This window comes from Apium graveolens, chromosome 4, assembly GCF_009905375.1.
Source record: "Apium graveolens cultivar Ventura chromosome 4, ASM990537v1, whole genome shotgun sequence".
Taxonomy (NCBI): domain Eukaryota; kingdom Viridiplantae; phylum Streptophyta; class Magnoliopsida; order Apiales; family Apiaceae; genus Apium; species Apium graveolens.
This window is the reverse complement of record NC_133650.1, coordinates 297,531,381-297,551,132: the sequence shown is the minus strand read 5'-3', so window position 1 is coordinate 297,551,132 and position 19,752 is coordinate 297,531,381. Positions and strand designations below refer to the sequence as shown.

General features: G+C 33.2%; 2 protein-coding genes and 1 pseudogene across 6 annotated transcripts; all 3 read right to left on the bottom strand.

Annotated features, from left to right (window-relative positions):
• Positions 1 to 6,176, bottom strand: LOC141721302 (uncharacterized). 4 transcript variants are annotated; one of them, XR_012574685.1, is made up of 8 exons: positions 6,018 to 6,176; positions 5,166 to 5,385; positions 4,233 to 4,378; positions 2,442 to 3,805; positions 2,181 to 2,357; positions 1,768 to 2,074; positions 1,443 to 1,549; positions 1 to 366 (listed from the first exon to the last, which is right to left on the bottom strand). XR_012574685.1 is itself a non-coding variant. In XM_074524152.1 (7 exons), the coding sequence occupies exons 4-7, from the start codon at positions 2,781 to 2,783 to the stop codon at positions 299 to 301; spliced, it is 894 nt and encodes a 297-aa protein (XP_074380253.1). In that variant the 5' UTR covers positions 2,784 to 3,805; positions 4,233 to 4,378; positions 4,711 to 5,385; positions 6,018 to 6,176; the 3' UTR covers positions 1 to 298. The 4 variants fall into 4 exon arrangements, 3 of the variants coding, with proteins under 3 accessions (XP_074380253.1, XP_074380252.1, XP_074380254.1); XM_074524152.1 differs by lacking the exon at positions 1,443 to 1,549 and having other exon boundaries at positions 4,711 to 5,385; XM_074524151.1 differs by lacking the exon at positions 1,443 to 1,549.
• A 723-nt stretch (positions 6,177 to 6,899) lies between these two features.
• On the bottom strand, positions 6,900 to 11,293 carry LOC141719874 (serpin-Z4-like; annotated as a pseudogene).
• A 1,683-nt stretch (positions 11,294 to 12,976) lies between these two features.
• LOC141721301 (uncharacterized) lies at positions 12,977 to 19,143 on the bottom strand. Of its 2 annotated transcripts, none has more exons than XM_074524150.1 (7): positions 18,977 to 19,143; positions 17,659 to 18,333; positions 17,182 to 17,327; positions 15,353 to 16,714; positions 15,088 to 15,264; positions 14,675 to 14,981; positions 12,977 to 13,325 (listed from the first exon to the last, which is right to left on the bottom strand). In XM_074524150.1, the coding sequence occupies exons 4-7, from the start codon at positions 16,685 to 16,687 to the stop codon at positions 13,288 to 13,290; spliced, it is 1,857 nt and encodes a 618-aa protein (XP_074380251.1). In that variant the 5' UTR covers positions 16,688 to 16,714; positions 17,182 to 17,327; positions 17,659 to 18,333; positions 18,977 to 19,143; the 3' UTR covers positions 12,977 to 13,287. The 2 variants fall into 2 exon arrangements, with proteins under 2 accessions (XP_074380251.1, XP_074380250.1); XM_074524149.1 differs by having other exon boundaries at positions 18,114 to 18,333.
• Positions 19,144 to 19,752: the final 609 nt, after the last annotated feature.

Below are 19,752 nucleotides of genomic sequence, written 5' to 3'. Positions count from 1 at the left end.
GAAAACAAACCAAATCATTTGACAAATAAAGACAAACCAAGTCTGTAAAAGCCAAACGGCAGCCAAATATTCAAGAAATTGCAGTCTGCGCACTAGAATAGTGCCAGATAAAAACATTTGAAAGAAAACTAGTCGAGTCTAGAGATTCTACTTCACCACAACCGTCCATATATAAGGTCTTAAAGGTAAACTCAAAACATAGATCAACAGTGTCTTCCATTTGCAGCCACAAGATTGACTACAACCGAGTAAAGAGTAGAAGCAATGATCTTAGGTTCATCAGTTGGCAGAAAATCAATCAAGATGGAGCTTGGGCAACAACTACATGACTCATCCGTCTTTTTTTTGGAGGCAATGCAACTTCTCCTGATCAAAGGAATATAGGGTAAATTATATACAAAAAGGTACTGCGCCATGACTGAGGTATTAAACATCTGCAAACATAACTCCAGATATTCAACTACTAAAAGTCTGCCAGCATGTCAGAATCATTTACTTGATCTAAAATATACAAGACATCTTCAACCAGAATGTTCATCTTATACATTAGATGCATACCATCCACTATCCACTAAATTACTGTCTATTTACGAGATCCTTGAAGTACAAACATACATGCAGATTAACATTTTTAAGGCACTTGCATCCAATTTGTCCAGGGGAAGGGGTTGCGGTTTTATGCCCACGCTTGTTATTTTTTTCGAAAGGGTAGTAAAAGGGGAAAATGCAAAAAAAAATTAATTCATTTTTCCTATAAGAAATTCTACTGAATGGTTGTCACGTGTCAAAAGGTGTATTCACAAACACTTGCATATTTTAATATCTAATGTGTTATTAATATACATTAGCTTAAATCCCGTGCTTCCGTTTATATTTAAATAAATTTTAAATTTATTTATCTAATCATATATTAATATTAATATATTTATATAAATATATAATAATTATAGATTTATAATAAAAAATAAAAGAATTAGGAAGAAGCTGCGATCGTAGTTTAGTAGGATAAATTTTGGTTGTAGTTTAGCGGGATAAGAAGACTATATCTAGTAATTTAGCAATTTAGTAGTTAGCATGTGTACAACACTATTTATTTTTATATTTAATAACCGAAAATAAGGGAATAACCGTTGAACCAAAATATACCTCATTCCGGTTATTATATTATAGTATAGATATCAAACCAAAAAACGGAGTTTATATATTAGAACATATTCTACATGAATACTTTCTCAAATGTTTATAATAAAATGGACAGCTAGTATTTACATGTAGTATTGATGTTAGAAGTTGTAGTTAAAATAACTTATAAACATGAAAATTAACAAGTTAAGTATGAAAAGAGGTGCTACAACGAGAAAACTTCAGATCCAAAATAACAAGATATACAAGTAAAAACGAAATCTATGTAAACAGTGGATAAAAAGGGGTATGAATTGTACCAGTGAGCTCCCTTTTCGATTAAAACATATGATCCAAATCACACATCATAAACTATAGTAACCATTTTAGTTGGCGGTGCTATTGCCTGGACTATGTGTGGCTCCACCTACAGCATGATACTATCAGCTGGGGGAATAGTAAGACCAGCACGTACTGGTGTAAATACACCTAAATTCTCATGTTTATGTTGAATCAAAATCTGAATCGTCTTTTTTTGTCAGGAAAAAAATTAAAATAAATCTGACTCGTCTTATATAATTTTCAGACGTATTCATACATATAATACAAAGATAAACAAATTAGGTAGAAAGGTAAGGAACCAACCTGCTGTGGGAGTAGGGGGCTCAATGATTACTGAAACATCCATAGAGCTTTTGGGAAACAACAACAAGTTCCTTGTTGCAGTTACCTCTTCTGCAGTGCAATCATCGGCACATCTAACAGTAACTCGACGCATCCTTTGAGCTCTAGTAATGACATACCTTACGAATTCCATTTCAAGAACTTCTCCCCTGAAGTTCTGAATGGACACAGCTCTTAAACAATTTGAAATACAGTCAAAACTCTCTTTCTTCTCCCAAAACAAATGCTCGGGATAGTATAAGTTTCCAACCTTACACGGGTCTCTAACCTGTGTAGGGGAACAGCGGAAAATAATGTAGTCAAGACACTGAATATTTCAAAACACCCTACCTGAGATATCTGTCTTACATCAAGGTATCTTACAGGAAACATACCTCCACAGTTATGTCAAGCCTTTTCAACTGAGAGCACACTCGGAATATGTACGACAAAAGAATTGTATGTCTTATGCCATTCAAATCCAAAGATGTCGACAACTCTTGCAAATTTCGGAATGCACTTACATATCCCATTTGAGAAGAATATAGAGGAAGGGAACGTTCATGGCAGGACTGAAAAAACAGTAAAGACATACAATCTGTTGGATTCTTTTAGGAGTTTTGATCAAAGAAAATTAAACGAAAAAACCTTTTTACCAGAAAACCGGTGCAATGTTCAAGAAGCTTTTCCTGACTCAGATACATCTCCTTAAATTTTCCACCGACGCCTTCAACATTACAGTAAGCTTGTAAATCTGTAACTCTCGGTGTATCAATGACCACAGAAGACCATTTGCAAGATATCTGATACAGTATCAGGGTCGAGAGAGCTTCAGCAGAGATGATGATGTTTTTAAGATGCATGCACCGCAGCTCTAGAATCTTGAGATTTTGACTAGAGATTTCCAATTCAGAGATTGGACAATGAACCATGCTAAATTCCTCGAGATTCTTGCAAAGAGAGAATACTTCGGTGAAAGACTCTCTACCGAGTCCCATTCTGCTCAGTTTCAGAATTTGAAGCTTTTTACAACTTTGGAAGGTAGAGGTGTTTAAGAGTTTTTTACATGTCAGTAATATTTTCCGAACACCTACAATGTCAAGGTTACAATAAGCTTGCAAATCGGTAACACTTGGTGCATTGATTGATGATAACAGAAGACCATCTGCAAGATATCCGATCGAGTATCAGGGTCGTGAGAGCTTTAAAAGAGATGTTGATGTTTTTAAGATGCAAGCACCGCAGCTCTAGAAACTTGAGATTTCGACTAAAGAATTTCAATTCTGAGAATCCGTGACAATCAAACATGCTAAATTCCTCAAGACTCTTGCAGAGAGAGAATATTTTCTTAATAGACTTGCTACCTAGTACCAAACTGCTCAGTTTCAGAATTCGAAGCTTTTCACAACTTTGGAAGGGAGAGGTGTTGAAGAGTCTGTACCAAGTCAGTTCAAGACACACTACAGAACTGAAAATACCAGGGTTTAATTTCAAAGATTTTAAAGATTTTTCTCCGTCAGTGATTGAATTATCATAACATTTAAGAGAAAGCGCTGTTAATTTTTTTTTCATGAGAAGCTCCTTGACCCATTGTTTTAAATCTCCGTCATCTACATTGATAGGAAAATGAACAATTTGGCAGTTAGTAATTTCATTTTGTATGGAGCGGATGATGGAGGTGTAGGACCTTGTGCAACGTTCTATCTCTTCCCTTGAGCCCCTAGTAGGAGTGAGCTTCTGACCTTCTTGTGAATCTCCTCTGACACACTTTTCATATGGTTTTTTAATGCTTTCTGGATCTAGATCAAGACGCGTCACATACTTCCAAGCATGTTTCCACCTTTTTACCAAAACACTTGTTCTTGCAGCTTCCTTCACTGGTAGACAAGATACTATATTACTGAAGACTGCCTCAGGAAGAATATTGCTTATATCAATATCCTGATTATTGTTTGTATCAGTCTCCTGATTAACCCTTTCGACTATTGATTCCATCTAATCTCTGTATAGAGGAAAATTCCTGTCCAACAGAGTAACATACATACATTAGCTATATATTCCCTATCCCAGAATGTTTCTAGACAAGAATAGCAATAAAAGAAAAACTAAAAAGAAGACAAATGCATTGTAGAACATTTTAGCATACATTGAGCATCATATAGTTCACAGTTTTAAAGCAAAAAGTGTAAACAAGTTTATAAGATTAAATGGAGCAGATAATTTGTTCCCCAATTCACAGTTTAATTAGATATAGGCATATAGCAAAACTTTAAGTAACTAGCATAAATGAAATTGAGCCCTAAAAGATCTGTCGCATATATCAAAAGGCTAGATGAGTCCGGGTGAGTTTTGAAACAAATTACATTTGTTTAAGAAGAATATAAATAAATACCCTGTACCTAGCTTGCTTCTCTAAGGGGAAAACGAGTGAATGTTTAAGAGCTTACCAAAACAAAGGGATTGATAGAATTATTCGGATCGGCTAACTTGGATTTATCGAAGAGGCATAGGAATGGTGACAGCTTTTCCCGTGAGAACTTTTATAAAGACATCGATTTCATCAATGTAGACAGCGGCGGAGGTAGGATGAATTCTAGGGCAAGCCAGAAAAAAAATATTATATATAACAATCGAAATGTGCATCAAACAAAATATATTCCTAAGAGATAAATAATAAAGAAAAACTTGTTCATTTTCAAATTAATAATCATTACTATTAGTGGTACAAAAGATTCAATTGAAACATCACAAATCCTTTATGGGCACTAACTTTAACTCGTGGGCCGAAGCTAAAAAAAAATTACAATATAATCCAGACTTCCTATAGTTTGAGAAGCTTGATAATGTTAATATTGTCACAGTTAAACATACCAACTTCTAAATCATGGTACAAATCCATAAACAGACTTTAGATGTGCCACATACCGTAACACAAGAACAAATTGTGAGTGTAGCTAAAATGAGTCTATGCCTGCACAAGTTTCCATGGTTGAACTACAACTCTATTCACCAAATGAAATTCATAACTGTGATAATATCACAATGTGAGAGAAGTGAATATGTGATTCGCCTGCGTAAAGAGAACAAGGGAACAACACATACACATGTGCGTCCACATACACACACTCATCAAAATTACCAAATTCCGCAATTGCAGGCTTCATACCTCTGCTCTGGATGGAAGGAGTCAGTTAAACTTTTGAGTACAATTAGCAAGATAAATAGTAAATACCATCATGTACCAGTCTTGATCTGCATAAATACTCCTGGGTCTTTTGTTTATATTAATAAATTTGACTTATCTTTTATTTAAAAATGGCAAGATACATCATACACATCCAAAAAATATAAACACATTAGGTAGACGGTAGAGAAGCTACCTGCCGTGGGGGGTGAGTAAACACTTTAACATCGATAAAGGTCCTCTCCTGGCTGATGACAACAAGCTCAACTTAGCAGTTACCTCCTCTGTAGTGCAATGATCACTGCATTTAATAACAATCCTGTGCTTCTCGGAGCTCTTGTAATGATATATTCATAAATTTCAATCTAAGAACTCCCCCCTTAAAACTTCTGATCCGATACTGCTTTCGAACAATTCTAAATGCAGCAAAGAAAAAATTTAATTTTCCTCTGAAAATAGATGCTGAGAAACGTAACACAGGTCTCTAGCATGTGTACGAAAACAGTAAAAAAGAATGCGGCCTAAGATGTCGAATATTCCAATGTGTTGAGCCAAGGTAGCTTACAGAATTCATACCTTGTCAGTTATGTCAAAAGTTTTTATTTTAAATATAGAAAAAAAGAATGGCATGTCTTATATAGTTACTTTAAATCGGTGAATGCACTTACAAAGCCATCTGAGAAGTATGCACAAAAAAAGTAGCAAAATTAGGAAACCATTAGAATTTTAAAGACTTTGGATCAAGAAAAAATAAAGCAGTAAATCTCGATACCAGAACAGCAATGAAACTTTCGACAAAACCTTCTCCTAGGTGAGTAAACATAAATAAGCCCATGTTATTGAGAAACACCTCAGAGTACTAGAGTAAGTTGAGTGGCATTATTAACAACAGGAGACCAATTGCAACAAGTCAAATCAAGTATTATAATTGTGAGAGCTTGAGCAAAGATAAATCTTGAGATGATATTTCAAATAACTGTTGAGATTATGAAATTTCAAATAATTTTGAAATTATATATGAAATAAAGTAACAAGTTTGGGAAGTTACCCAGTTGGGTGTTTCGTAATTTTGGATGTCTTCCATAGATACCCCAAATGACCCATTTGGGTTGCAGTGATAACTTGAGAGTGGTCTTCATGGCCCTCTCGGTTCTTCAGTTTAGTTTGGCACCAAAAGGAAGAGGAAGCCATCATAGATATCGTAAACCAGTTTACATATACAACCAGTTTTGGTTTACAGATGGAAATAATTTTTTTTTTGTTTTACAATATCTCCAATTTAATGGTAAAATTAAAATTTTAATTTAACAATAGTTCGACTTAATAAAAAAAATTAGGACAATATTAAAAAGGATAATATCATTTTGAAAAAAAATAAACCGATAACTTTGGCTTTAAGAGAAAGTTTCATGATATAAATATGATAATTTGACTTGAAGAGAAATATTAGAAATATATTAAAACAGTAGTTTGAGACTTTGAGTTAAGAAAATTTTAAAAAATATAAGATAACTATAATTATAATTTTTAATATTGACGAACTTTTAGGATATTATTAAATTGATAGTTTGAGTTAAGAAGAAAGTTTATAAAAATATAAGATATTTGTAATTTTTAATATTTATTAATTTAAAAATTTGAGAAAATTAAAATAATTTTAATTTAGACACGCTATCTCAGCTACCCGTTTTCTCCTTTATTTGAACTTTAATTTAATTGAATTAATAAAATACATATATATATATATATATTGATAATTAATTGATAAAAAATTCTACTTACAAATAATTGAGATTCCAATGAAAGAAATGATCACAATCGATATATAAACAATAAAACTGTCTAGCCATTAAATTGCTCAATCTTTCATAGAAAATTCGTCAAATTCAATTAAAACTCAAACTAAGTATTGTTTCTCACAATTACCAGATCAAAATATACTAGACCAGCTACTGAAAAAAATCGCCTTTTCATCTGATAGATTATTAGTCTGCAGTTTAATTTGTGGATGGAGCACTTGCCCAATAAACAGGACCATTCCATTCTTGTCTTCTCAAATAGAAAATAAGAATGGGTGGTCTGCAACAAAGTCAATCCTAACCTTTTCAATTTCTGTTGAACAACATCCCATTTCTATATCAGCAACAGTTGCACCAACAACTATAGTGCCTTCATCATCAATTTCAGTAAATGATTTATGAAATATCTTTGAGACAATGAAAGGCGGACAATGAGCCATCTCACGGAAACCTCCGTGTGGATCAAAGGGCAAGACAAGCCCTAGTGTCTTTCTGACAGTTCCATATTATACTCAAATTTGAATTTTGGAATCCGGAACTGCCCCATAAGGACATACTCAAATGAAATGTGGCATTCAAGGAATCCTGATTCTTCCCCAGCTTTTTCTACTCAAATGTACATGGAAAATTTTGACTTTTTATCGCAACTATAGGTCCAACCTCTCTTTCTGTCGGGTTTTTGGGTCCAATCAACTGGTGCATAAGGAAGTTTCAACACTTTGAAACCATCAAAAACACTAGTACATTGACGTCCATACATTCTCATGAAAGGAACTTTAACTGAGTTATGAGTTATCATTGAGGAAGTAAAAGTTGTAGTCATCTGTTATGTCTTCCTCAAACACACCCCTCCATTCCTCTTTGAAATAAAGCCGTCATTTCCTCCTACCCGCGGGAGTTTTGGTTCACGGGTTACATCATCTGCTTAAATAATTATTAATTAATTTAATTTGCTCATTTTAATAAGGTCAAAAATTAAAATTATCCAAAATTGAAAAATGATAATGGTAAAACTCTTTTGGGTGAAAATTAAAATACCCATCAGGGGTAAATGTCAAAAATACTGATTGACGGTACGTTCCATCCTAAATAACAACGAAATGTGCATCACGAACATGTATATTCAGTTTTTATTTTTTTAAAAAAAAACATGCATACTACATATGCGTGTTTAATTAAATTAAAAATGTTGAATATGCATGTCTGTAATGCATATTTCTTGGGTATTTTGGACGGAACGTACCGCCAATCAGCATTTTGGGCGGTTAGTGCTAAAAAATATGGTATTTTGGGCATTCTTTCAACTGTTTTTGGGCTTAAATATTATTACTAAAAAATTTTATTTGGCTCACATAATTACGATGAAATCTGCCTATAATTCTCCCAACTTGATTTATTTTCAAAATTTTGAAGATTAAAAACGAGATGTCTTCATAATTTTTTTTATCGTAGGTAGCGCACCGGGTAAACCCTACGGGCTCACGAAATAGCCTACAAACCATATGAACAAAGGTAAGCCGCATTTAAGCGACATGTCTAACTCATGAGGCATAATCATAAATTCCCCTCCCGTGATATTCGAACCTGTGACTAAAAGGATAATTATCCCTTTTTAACCAACTAAACCAACCCTTGTGAGTCAAAAAATAAGTTTTAATAAACATATTGAAGCCTAGAACGACCACAACCCTCATGTGTTAACATTTTTTTATTTTGGATAATTTTAGTTTTTGAATTTAATGGGATGATCAAATTAAGTTAATTAATGGTTATTTTGAGTTAAATTTACAATAAGTATCCTGCTTGAATTTTTTTGACGCATCCGGTCATCTACTTGATATTTAACCATTTGATTTACCGGTTAAATCATAATTTGTTGTTTTATATTCAATGGTGAAATTAAAAATTTTAATTTAACATAAGCTCGAGTTAAAACGAATTTTAGGACAATATTAAAAAGAGAAAGTTTTAGATGATATTAATATGATAATTTGACTTCTTTTTTTTTGTCGGTGAGATATGCAATCTGGAATATAGATTTTACCGAGATACAAAAGAGAGAAAGGAATTTTCTTCACACAATAAAATTTATCATCTAACCAAAGGTCATGCATGATGGCCTCGGAAGCTTAGACAATAACGTCTTAAGGTCTAAAGAGAGAACACCCAAAAATAAAATAAAATACGATTACTTATCTGAAATTTTCGCTGCAGGAGACTGCTTGTTGAGAGATCCTACATTTTGATTTTCGTAACTCCATCTACCTTCCTATTGAGATACCCACCTTATTCAAAGACCACACATGTACATTAATCCATCTTATTCAAAGACCACACCTGAATAAAATAATAAAAGAATTTAATCACTTAAATATTTTCGGTCAGAGATATAGATTCAATTAATATCGAAATTCAATTTAATAACATAATTAATGAAAGTCATGGCAATAAATTTAATAAAGTCCGCCGTAAAAAAACACCTTTATAATGTTTTTATCATGTTTGCGTATTTAGAATTGATGTTTATATTAAGTTGTTAACTGTATCACCAATTTTTAAATCACAACTAATAATATTAAACCGGAAAAATTATAGCTTTTTGCATCATTACTATCATAACTCAAATATGTATTAATTGTTCCGTAAATTGTAATAATATAAAAATATAATTTAAATAAGATTTGGATAATTCGATTTCAGGTCTAATTCAATCGAATATTTGAATATTCCTATATCCAGATATAAAACAGAATTTTAAAGATCCGGAAAATTGGATATCCAGTTTTGCTCCCTTTTGGTTTACTAATCAACATTTTTTTTATTTTACAATATTTCTGATTTGATGGAAAAAGTTTATTTTATTTTAAAAAAAGAATTTGCTAACTTTTTTTAAATTTCTTGTATATATTTAATTTTATAAATATTTATGATTACTTTTAAAAATATTTAAAAGGAGTTTTCCAAATTTACATTATTATATCATATATCTATACTTACTTTTATACTATACTAGCTTTACAACCCGTGCGATGCACGGGTTCTTATTATATTTTTATATTATTTAAATTTATAATAAATTTCTTTTTGGGTCATTATCTTATTATTAGTATATTTATAAATAATAAAATAAATATTTGTTATTGGCAGGATACGAACCTGAATCGTGAGTAGTATATAAATAATAATATAAATATTTAGTGTTGGTGGGGTTCGAATCTGGGAGTTTTAGTTAGAGCTGGCAATTTAGTATACGACACGATAAAACGACATGGCCTAAATGGATATTTGTTCAGTTTTTTGGTACACGAATACGAAAGTACACGACACGAAAGAACATGAAATCTAAACGGGTATGGATATGTGTTTTTATCCTTTAATACACGAAATTATACTCAACTATATAATATTTTATATATTTATTAATTAATTAATTAATTTATTTTTATACACGAAATGTACACGAAACGAACACGAAACGATGAGTTACGGTTATGTGTTTACCCTCAAGTACACGAATGTTAAACGAGTCGGATATGTGTTTGCACTTCACTACACGAAACACGAAAGTACACGACACGAAAGTATACGAGCGACACGAAAGTATACGAATGACACGAATTGCCAGCTCTAGTTTTAGTAGTGTATAATTAATAACAATATAATATTTGTTGTTGGCGGGGTTCGAACCTGAGATTTTGAGTAGCGTATATTTTTTAATATTTGAATTTAACGGTCCTGATTACTTGATTAAAAATATTCGACAATCAAAATGAGGATAACCAAATAAACAAAAAAAATGCATACCAAATTATACCAATTCCAATTATTTAATATAGTATAGATATAGATTACAAAAGCGGTAATATTTAAAGATTGACAAGCGGTCCTCATTTTAAACACCACAGCAAAAATATTGCAGCAAACATGATCGATAGTCTGATATATATCAGAGCAAGAAGACTAATACCACAAGTACAATAAAATACAATGATGCTCAGAAAATAGTAAACAAGACTTGTAGTAAGGTGTTAGAGGTAGGGGTGCAGTAATCCACTCAATCGCATAAATTGGTCATTACGCTCGTAATTATATCATTTTTTTGCGGATAACCATAAAATGCGGCTCGAATATCAATTAAAATTACGGAAACCGCATATCCGTGGATTGACTGCGGATTTGATTTTTAAATAATCACAATAGTCGAACCGCACCCACACACCGTTATATATATATAATATATAATATGAGAGTTACTCAAATAAGAACCCCACTAATATGAGAACTGAGATCTAATCTCAACCACACGTTTTTAGTAATTACTTTCAATCTAGACCGCACAATTTAATTTAATTAATTTTTATCAAACTTCACACAACCACCCCAACCCCACCTGACCAGCCCCCACCTCCAACGCCTTATCACCACCGCCTCCGCTATAGCTCCGCCGCCACCCAACCACCTGACATGTTATTTCCACATCTCTCTCCCCACGTCTCCCCCAAATCGTTCTCTCTTTCTCGTACATTAATATTTACATACATACACTTCAACTTTAAATATGTTGTCATTGCCGTACCAGTCCGGCATCACCGCCGCGGCCCGACCGCTCCTTGCCGCCCTCTCACTTTCTTTTTTTTTTATAAATGACTCCTCCGATTTGTGCAATTTTCTGATTTGTTACTCAATATCGTTAGTGATTTTCATGGAATTCTGGTAATGATTTACGTCCTTTTTTTGGTGATTTTGGCATGATGTTTGATGGTCGTAGTTGGTGAGGGGAGGCAGAGGTTAAATGTGGTGAACAAAAGTAGTGGTAGTATGGTGCTTGTGGTTATTTTTACTTCAAATTTTGATGGTTTTTAATGTTAATTGAGTAGTGATTTTCGTAAAACGTTGGTGATTTGTTGGTCTTGATCGGAGGCGGTGATCGAATGTTGGCAATTTCTATTTTCCGGTGGTGATTTTTTGTTTAACGGTGGTGATTTTATGTTTGACGATGGTGATTTTCTGGTAGTCGCCGGAGTTGGTGGTGGCGGGAAACGGTGAACGCGGGAGGTAGTGGTGGTTAATGGGTGGTTGAATTAAAAAGAAGATGGTGAATTTTAAAAAAAATAAATATTAATTATTAAATGAATGGTGAGAGATGAATAAGATGTATCTAAATGGATGGTTAGGATTAGATCTCATATCTCACAATAATGGGATTCTCATTGGAGTAAGACCCTATATAATATAATATATAATATATAATATATATTATCAAACACATAAACAACCAGATATAAGAATTAAAAGATAAGGAGTTTGAGGCGTAGGGATATAATATATATCAACAAACGCATAAAGAACATATATAATTTGTAACCACTTGTACTCTTGTAGTACATTCTACTTTTACAAATTTCTAAGATTTGAAAAGTATAATAGTAATAAACTATTTTTTTTTGTCATTTATCATACAAGTCGATGAAGACAATAAGTCAGCACCAACCGCAACTGCGCGTTTGAAATAGTCATGATTAACGGCAATCACAAATGCGACTGATGTTGAAGATTTAAGAAAACCATTGTATATAGTTTGATGCGATTTTGACCTCCCAACCACATTAAACCTAATCGCGTACGCCCCTGGTTCCACGTAGTTAGGGGATTAGTGTGAATAGTATAGGAAGCATCAGCAAATGATGATAGTTTCACAGAAAACATGAAAAAGACAACACAAGTTAAGTTGAAGACTATGAGAAAGCAACTTGAAGAGTTGCTCACAGAATCAACGACAAATATACAAGGAGTATAGTAGAACAAGTGTTAGCTCATTTGATTAATGTAAGCATGCATAACGATGACTTCCACTCGCATCAACACCACTCAAGGAGACCTCATTTACCAACCATTACAGAGGTTCAATTCATCACTACTGGCAAAATAACATCCCTTTTTGGATAGTAGTAGTGTACATCTCAAAACCACTTGTACATGTTAAGTTATTTTTTTTTATGATTCTGTTTTATTTTTTTGAATGAAGGTGAATTCTTGTATTCTCACGGATTACATGAAAAAAACAAATAGGTAATGAGTAGTATTAATATTTTGATCAAGACTAGTTGATTCTATAGTCTGCAGTCTACACTAATAGGAGCCTAGAATGTGTTCGCAATGATCACATATGTTGGGGGTGCAGGAATGGAATTGGAGAAAAAGAAAGCAATTAGCAGTAAACAAACCAAATCATTTGACAAATAAAGACAAACCAAGTCTGTAAAAGACAAACCAAGTCTGTAAAAGCCAAACGGCAGCCAAATATTCAAGAAATTGCAGTCTGCGCACTAGAATAGTGCCCGATAAAAATATTTGAAAGAAAACTAGTAGAGTCTAGAGATTCTACTTCACCACAACCGCCCATATATAAAGTCTTAAAGGTAACCTCGAAACATGGATAAACGGAATCAATCAAGATGGAGCTTGGACAACTACATGACTCATCCGTCTTCTTTTTGGAGGCAATGCAACTTCTCCTGATCAAAGGAATATAGCGCCATGACTGAGGTATTGAACATCTGCAAACATAACTCCAGATATTCAACTACTAAAAGTCTTCCAGCATGTCAAAATCGTTTACTTGATCTAAAATATACAAGTCATCTTCAACCAGAATGTTGATCTTATACATTAGATGCATACCATCCACTTTCCACTAAATTACTGTCTATTTACGAGATTCTTGAAGTACAAACATACATGCAGATCAACATTTTTAAGGCACTTGCATCCAGTTTGTTCAGGGGAAGGGGTTGCGGTTTTATGCCCAAGCTTGTTATTTTTTTTCGAAAGGGTAGAAAAACGGGAAAATGCAAAAAAAATTAATTCATTTTTCCTACAAGAAATTCTACTGAATGGTTGTCACGTGTCAAAAGATCCATTCAGACACTTGTATATTTTAATATCTAATGTGTTATTAATATACATTAGCTTAAATCCCGTGCTTCCGTTTATATTTATAAAATTTTAAATTTATTTATCTAATCATATATTAATATTAATATATTTATATAAATATATAATAATTATAGATTTATAATAAAAAATAAAAGAATTAGGAAGAAGCTGCAATCGTAGTTTAGTAGGATAAATTTTGGTTGTAGTTTAGCGGGATAAGAAGACTATATCTAGTAATTTGACAATTTAGTAGTTTAGCATGTGTACAACACTATTTATTTTCATATTTAATAACCAAAAATAAGGGAATAACCGTTGAAGCAAAATATACCCCATTCCGGTTATTATATTATAGTATAGATATCAAACCAAAAAACGGAGTTTATATATTAGAACTTATTCTACATGATTATTTTCTCAAATGTTTATAATAAAATGGACAACTGGTATTTACATGTAGTATTGATGTTAGAAGTTGTAGTTAAAATAGCTTATAAACATGAAAATTAAAAAATTAAGTATGAAAAGAGGTGCTACAAAAAGAAAACTTCAGATCCAAAATAACAAGATATACAAGTAAAAACGAAAACTATGTAAAAAGTGGATAAAAAGAGGTATGAATTGAACCCAGTGAGCACCCTTTTCGATTATACTCCAAACTAAAACATGTGATCCAAATCACACATCATAAACTATAGTAACCATTTTAGTTGGCGGTGCTATTGCCTGGACTATGTGTGGCTCCGCCTACAGCATGATACCAGCTATCAGCTGGCGGAATAGTAAGACCAGCATGTACTGGTGTAAATACACCTAAATTCTCATGTTTATGTTGAATCAAAATCTGAATCGTCTTTTTTTTGTCAGGAAAAAAATTAAAATAAATCTGACTCGTCTTATATAATTTTCAGATGTATTCATACATATAATACAAAGATAAACAAATTAGGTAGAAAGGTAAGGAACCAACCTGCTGTGGGAGAAGGGGGCTCAATGATTACTAAGACATCCATAGAGCTTTTGGGAAACGACAACAAGTTCCTTGTTGCAGTTACCTCTTCTGCAGTGCAATCATCGGCACATCTAACAGTAACTCGACGCATCCTTTGAGCTCTTGTAATGACATACCTTACGAATTCCATTTCAAGAACTTCTCCCCTGAAGTTCTGAATGGACACAGCTCTTAAACAATTTGAAATGCAGTCAAAACTCTCTTTCTTCTCCCAAAACAAATGCTCGGGATAGTATAAGTTTCCAACCTTACACGGGTCTCTAACCTGTGTAGGGGAACAGCGGAAAATAATGTAGTCAAGACACTGAATATTTCAAAACACCCTACCTGAGATATCTGTCTTACATCAAGGTATCCTACAGGAAACATACCTCCACAGTTATGTCAAGCCTTTTCAACTGAGAGCACACTCGGAATATGTACGACAAAAGAATTGTATGTCTTATGTCATTCAAATCCAAAGATGTCGACAACTCTTGCAAATTTCGGAATGCACTTATATATCCCATTTGAGAAGAATATAGAGGATGGGAACGTTCATGGCAGGACTGAAAAAACAGTAAAGACATACAATCTGTTGGATTCTTTTAGGAGTTTTGATCAAAGAAAATTAAACGAAAAAAAAAACCTTTTTACCAGAAAACCGGTGCAACGTTCAAGAAGCTTTTCCTGACTCAGATACATCTCCTTAAATTTTCCACCGACGCCTTCAACATTACAGTAAGCTTGTAAATCTGTAACTCTTGGTGCATCAATGACCACAGAAGACCAATTGCAAGATATCTCATACAGTATCAGGGTTGAGAGAGCTTCAGCAGAGATGATGATGTTTTTAAGATGCAAGCACCGCAGCTCCAGAATCTTGAGATTTTGACTAGAGATTTCCAATTCAGAGATTGGACAATCAACCATGCTAAATTCCTCGAGATTCTTGCAAAGAGAGAATACTTCGGTGAATGACTCTGTACCGAGTCCCATTCTGCTCAGTTTCAGAATTCGAAGCTTTTCACAACTTTGGAAGGTAGAGGTGTTTAAGAGTTTTTTACATGTCAGTAATATTTTATGGACACCTACAATGTCAAGGTTACAATAAGCTTGCAAATCGGTAACACTTGGTGCATTGATGATAACAGAAGACCATCTGCAAGATATCCGATCGAGTATCAGGGTCGTGAGAGCTTTAGAAGAGATGTTGATGTTTTTAAGATGCAAGCACCGTAGCTCTAGAAACTTGAGATTTCGACTAAAGAATTTCAATTCTGAGAATCCGTGACAATCAAACATGCTAAATTCCTCAAGACTCTTGCAGAGAGAGAATATTTTCTTAATAGACTTGCTACCTAGTACCAAACTGCTCAGTTTCAGAATTCGAAGCTTTTCACAACTTTGGAAGGGAGAGGTGTTGAAGAGTCTGTACCAAGTCAGTTCAAGACACTCTAGAGAACTGAAAATACCAGGGTTTAATTCCAAAGGTTTTAAAGATTTTTCTCCGTCAGTGATTAAATTATCATAACATTTAAGAGAAAGCGCTGTTAATTTTTTTTTCATGAGAAGCTCGTTGACCCATTGTTTTAAATCTCCGTCATCTACATTGATAGGAAAATGAACAATTTGACAGTTAGTAATTTCATTTTGTATGGAGCGGATGATGGAGGTGTAGGACCTTGTGCAACGTTCTATCTCTTCCCTTGAGCCCCTAGTAGGAGTGAGCTTCTGACCTTCTTGTGAATCTCCTCTGACACGCTTTTCATATGGTGTTTTAATGCTTTCTGGATCTAGATCAAGACGCGTCACATACTTCCAAGCATGTTTCCACCTTTTTACCAAGACACTTGTTCTTGCAGCTTCCTTCACTGGTAGACATGATACTATATTACTGAAGACTGCCTCAGGAAGAATATTGCTTATATCAATATCCTGATTATTGTTTATATCAGTCTCCTGATTAACCCTTTCGACTATTGATTCCATCTAATCTATCTGTATAGAGGAAAATTCCTGTCCAACAGAGTAACATAAATACATTAGCTATATATTCCCTATCCCAGAATGCTTCTAGAAAAAAATAGCAATAAAAGAAAAAGTAAAAAGAAGACAAATGCATTGTAGAACATTTTAGCATACATTGAACATCATATAGTTCACAGTTTTAAAGCAAAAGTTGTAAACAAATTTATAAGATTAAATGGAGCAGATAATTTGTTCCCCAATTCACAGTTTAATTAGATATAGGCATATAGCAAAACTTTAAGTAACTAGCATAAATGAAATTGAGCCCTAAAAGATCTGTCGCGTATATCAAAAGGCTAGATGAGTCCGGGTGAGTTTTGAAACAAATTACATTTGTTTAAGGATAGAGAAGCAAGCTAGGTACAGGATATTTATTTAACTTCTCGACGGAAGTGTGAGAAACAATTCAAATATTAATCAAAAAGGGGAAAAAGAGTGAATGTTTAAGAGCTTACCAAAACAAAGGGATTGATAGAATTATTCAGATCGGCTAACTCGGATTTATCGAAGAGGCATAGGAATGGTGACAGCTTTTCCCGTGAGAACTTTTATAAATACATCGATTTCATCAATGTAAACAGCGGCGGAGGTAGGATGAATTCTAGGGCAAGCCAGAAAAAAAATATTATATATAACAATCGAAATGTGCATCAAACAAAATATATTCCTAAGAGATAAATAATAAAGAAAAACTTGTTCATTTTCAAATTAATAATCATTACTATTAGTGGTACAAAAGATTCAATAGAAACATCACAAATCCTTTATGGGCTCTTACTTTAACTCGTGGGCCGAAACTAAAAAAAATTACAATATAATCCAGACTTCCTATAGTTTGAGAAGCTTGATAATGTTAATATTGTCACAGTTAAACATACCAACTTCTAAATCATGGTACAAATCCATAAACAGACTTTAGATGTGCCACATACCGTAACACAAGAACAAATTGTGAGTGTAGCTAAAATGAGTCTATGCCTGCACAAGTTTCCATGGTTGAACTACAACTCTATTCACCAAATGAAATTCATAACTGTGATAATATCACAATGTGAGAGAAGTGAATATGTGATTCGCCTGCGTAAAGAGAACAAGGGAACAACACATACACATGTGCGTCCACATACACACACTCATCAAAATTACCAAATTCCGCAATTGCAGGCTTCATACCTCTGCTCTGGATGGAAGGAGTCAGTTAAACTTTTGAGTACAATTAGCAAGATAAATAGTAAATACCATCATGTACCAGTCTTGATCTGCATAAATACTCCTGGGTCTTTTGTTTATATTAATAAATTTGACTTATCTTTTATTTAAAAATGGCAAGATACATCATACACATCCAAAAAATATAAACACATTAGGTAGACGGTAGAGAAGCTACCTGCCGTGGGGGGTGAGTAAACACTTTAACATCGATAAAGGTCCTCTCCTGGCTGATGACAACAAGCTCAACTTAGCAGTTACCTCCTCTGTAGTGCAATGATCACTGCATTTAATAACAATCCTGTGCTTCTCGGAGCTCTTGTAATGATATATTCATAAATTTCAATCTAAGAACTCCCCCCTTAAAACTTCTGATCCGATACTGCTTTCGAACAATTCTAAATGCAGCAAAGAAAAAATTTAATTTTCCTCTGAAAATAGATGCTGAGAAACGTAACACAGGTCTCTAGCATGTGTACGAAAACAGTAAAAAAGAATGCGGCCTAAGATGTCGAATATTCCAATGTGTTGAGCCAAGGTAGCTTACAGAATTCATACCTTGTCAGTTATGTCAAAAGTTTTTATTTTAAATATAGAAAAAAAGAATGGCATGTCTTATATAGTTACTTTAAATCGGTGAATGCACTTACAAAGCCATCTGAGAAGTATGCACAAAAAAAGTAGCAAAATTAGGAAACCATTAGAATTTTAAAGACTTTGGATCAAGAAAAAATAAAGCAGTAAATCTCGATACCAGAACAGCAATGAAACTTTCGACAAAACCTTCTCCTAGGTGAGTAAACATAAATAAGCCCATGTTATTGAGAAACACCTCAGAGTACTAGAGTAAGTTGAGTGGCATTATTAACAACAGGAGACCAATTGCAACAAGTCAAATCAAGTATTATAATTGTGAGAGCTTGAGCAAAGATAATTCTTGAGATGATATTTCAAATAACTGTTGAGATTATGAAATTTCAAATAATTTCGAGATTTCAGTAAAATTATATATAAAATAAAGTAACAAGTTCGGGAAGTTACCCAGTTGGGTGTCTTCCATAGATACCCCAACTGACCCCATCTGGGTTGCAGTGAGAACTTGAGATGAGTCTTCATGCCCTCTGGGTTCTTCAGTGTTGTTCTGCACCAAAAAGAAGAGGAAACCATCATTTCCTAACCTTGTTTCTTAGGGGTGTTATTGGTCGAGTAATGATAGAGGTACAAAACAAAATTACAAAAAATTATCATAAAATGACATGGATGGGTGATGTGAAACAATTAAAAAATTTAATTGATTCTATTAATGTAACTGCAGGAGTATATTTATATTTAGTCAATCAACATGTGACATGTGGCATTTGTAATTATTTTAGTAACTAATTTTGTAATTCTAGCATTTTCTGTTTTGGTTTACCAGTTGAATCAAAAAAATTTCTTTTACAATATTTGTAATTCAATGGTAAAATTTAGACTTTTAATATAACACAAGTGACTTAAAAAATAAATTAAGACAATATTAAAAAGAGAAAGTTTTAGACGATAGTAATATGATAATTTGACTTTTTTTTTATCAGGACTATGATAATTTGATTTGAGTGAGAAATATTAGAAAATATTAAGATAATAGTTTGGGACTTCGAAGAAAATTTAAAAATAATATAAGATGATTGTAATTGTAATTTTTAGTATTTACACATTTTTAAAATAATATTAAAAAAATCATTAATAATATTTGAGAGTCACCACTTATCTACCCATCATTCTCCTTTAATTCTCGTTTAATTGAACTTTAATTTAATTCATAAAGTATATATATT

What these genes read in the sequence shown, in the direction of transcription:
- LOC141721302 (XM_074524152.1), bottom strand. Translation starts at nt 2,783, where the DNA reads ATGGGACTCGGTAGAGAGTCTTTCACCGAAGTATTCTCTCTTTGCAAG. An exon ending in GGCTTGACATAACTGTGGAG is followed by an intron (nt 2,075 to 2,180) that starts GTATGTTTCCTG and finishes TCCCCTACACAG; the next exon opens with GTTAGAGACCCGTGTAAGGT. An exon ending in GCCCCCTACTCCCACAGCAG is followed by an intron (nt 367 to 1,767) that starts GTTGGTTCCTTA and finishes TCCTTTGATCAG; the next exon opens with GAGAAGTTGCATTGCCTCCA.
- LOC141721301 (XM_074524150.1), bottom strand. Translation starts at nt 16,687, where the DNA reads ATGGAATCAATAGTCGAAAGGGTTAATCAGGAGACTGATATAAACAAT. An exon ending in GGCTTGACATAACTGTGGAG is followed by an intron (nt 14,982 to 15,087) that starts GTATGTTTCCTG and finishes TCCCCTACACAG; the next exon opens with GTTAGAGACCCGTGTAAGGT. An exon ending in GCCCCCTTCTCCCACAGCAG is followed by an intron (nt 13,326 to 14,674) that starts GTTGGTTCCTTA and finishes TTATGTTTGCAG; the next exon opens with ATGTTCAATACCTCAGTCAT.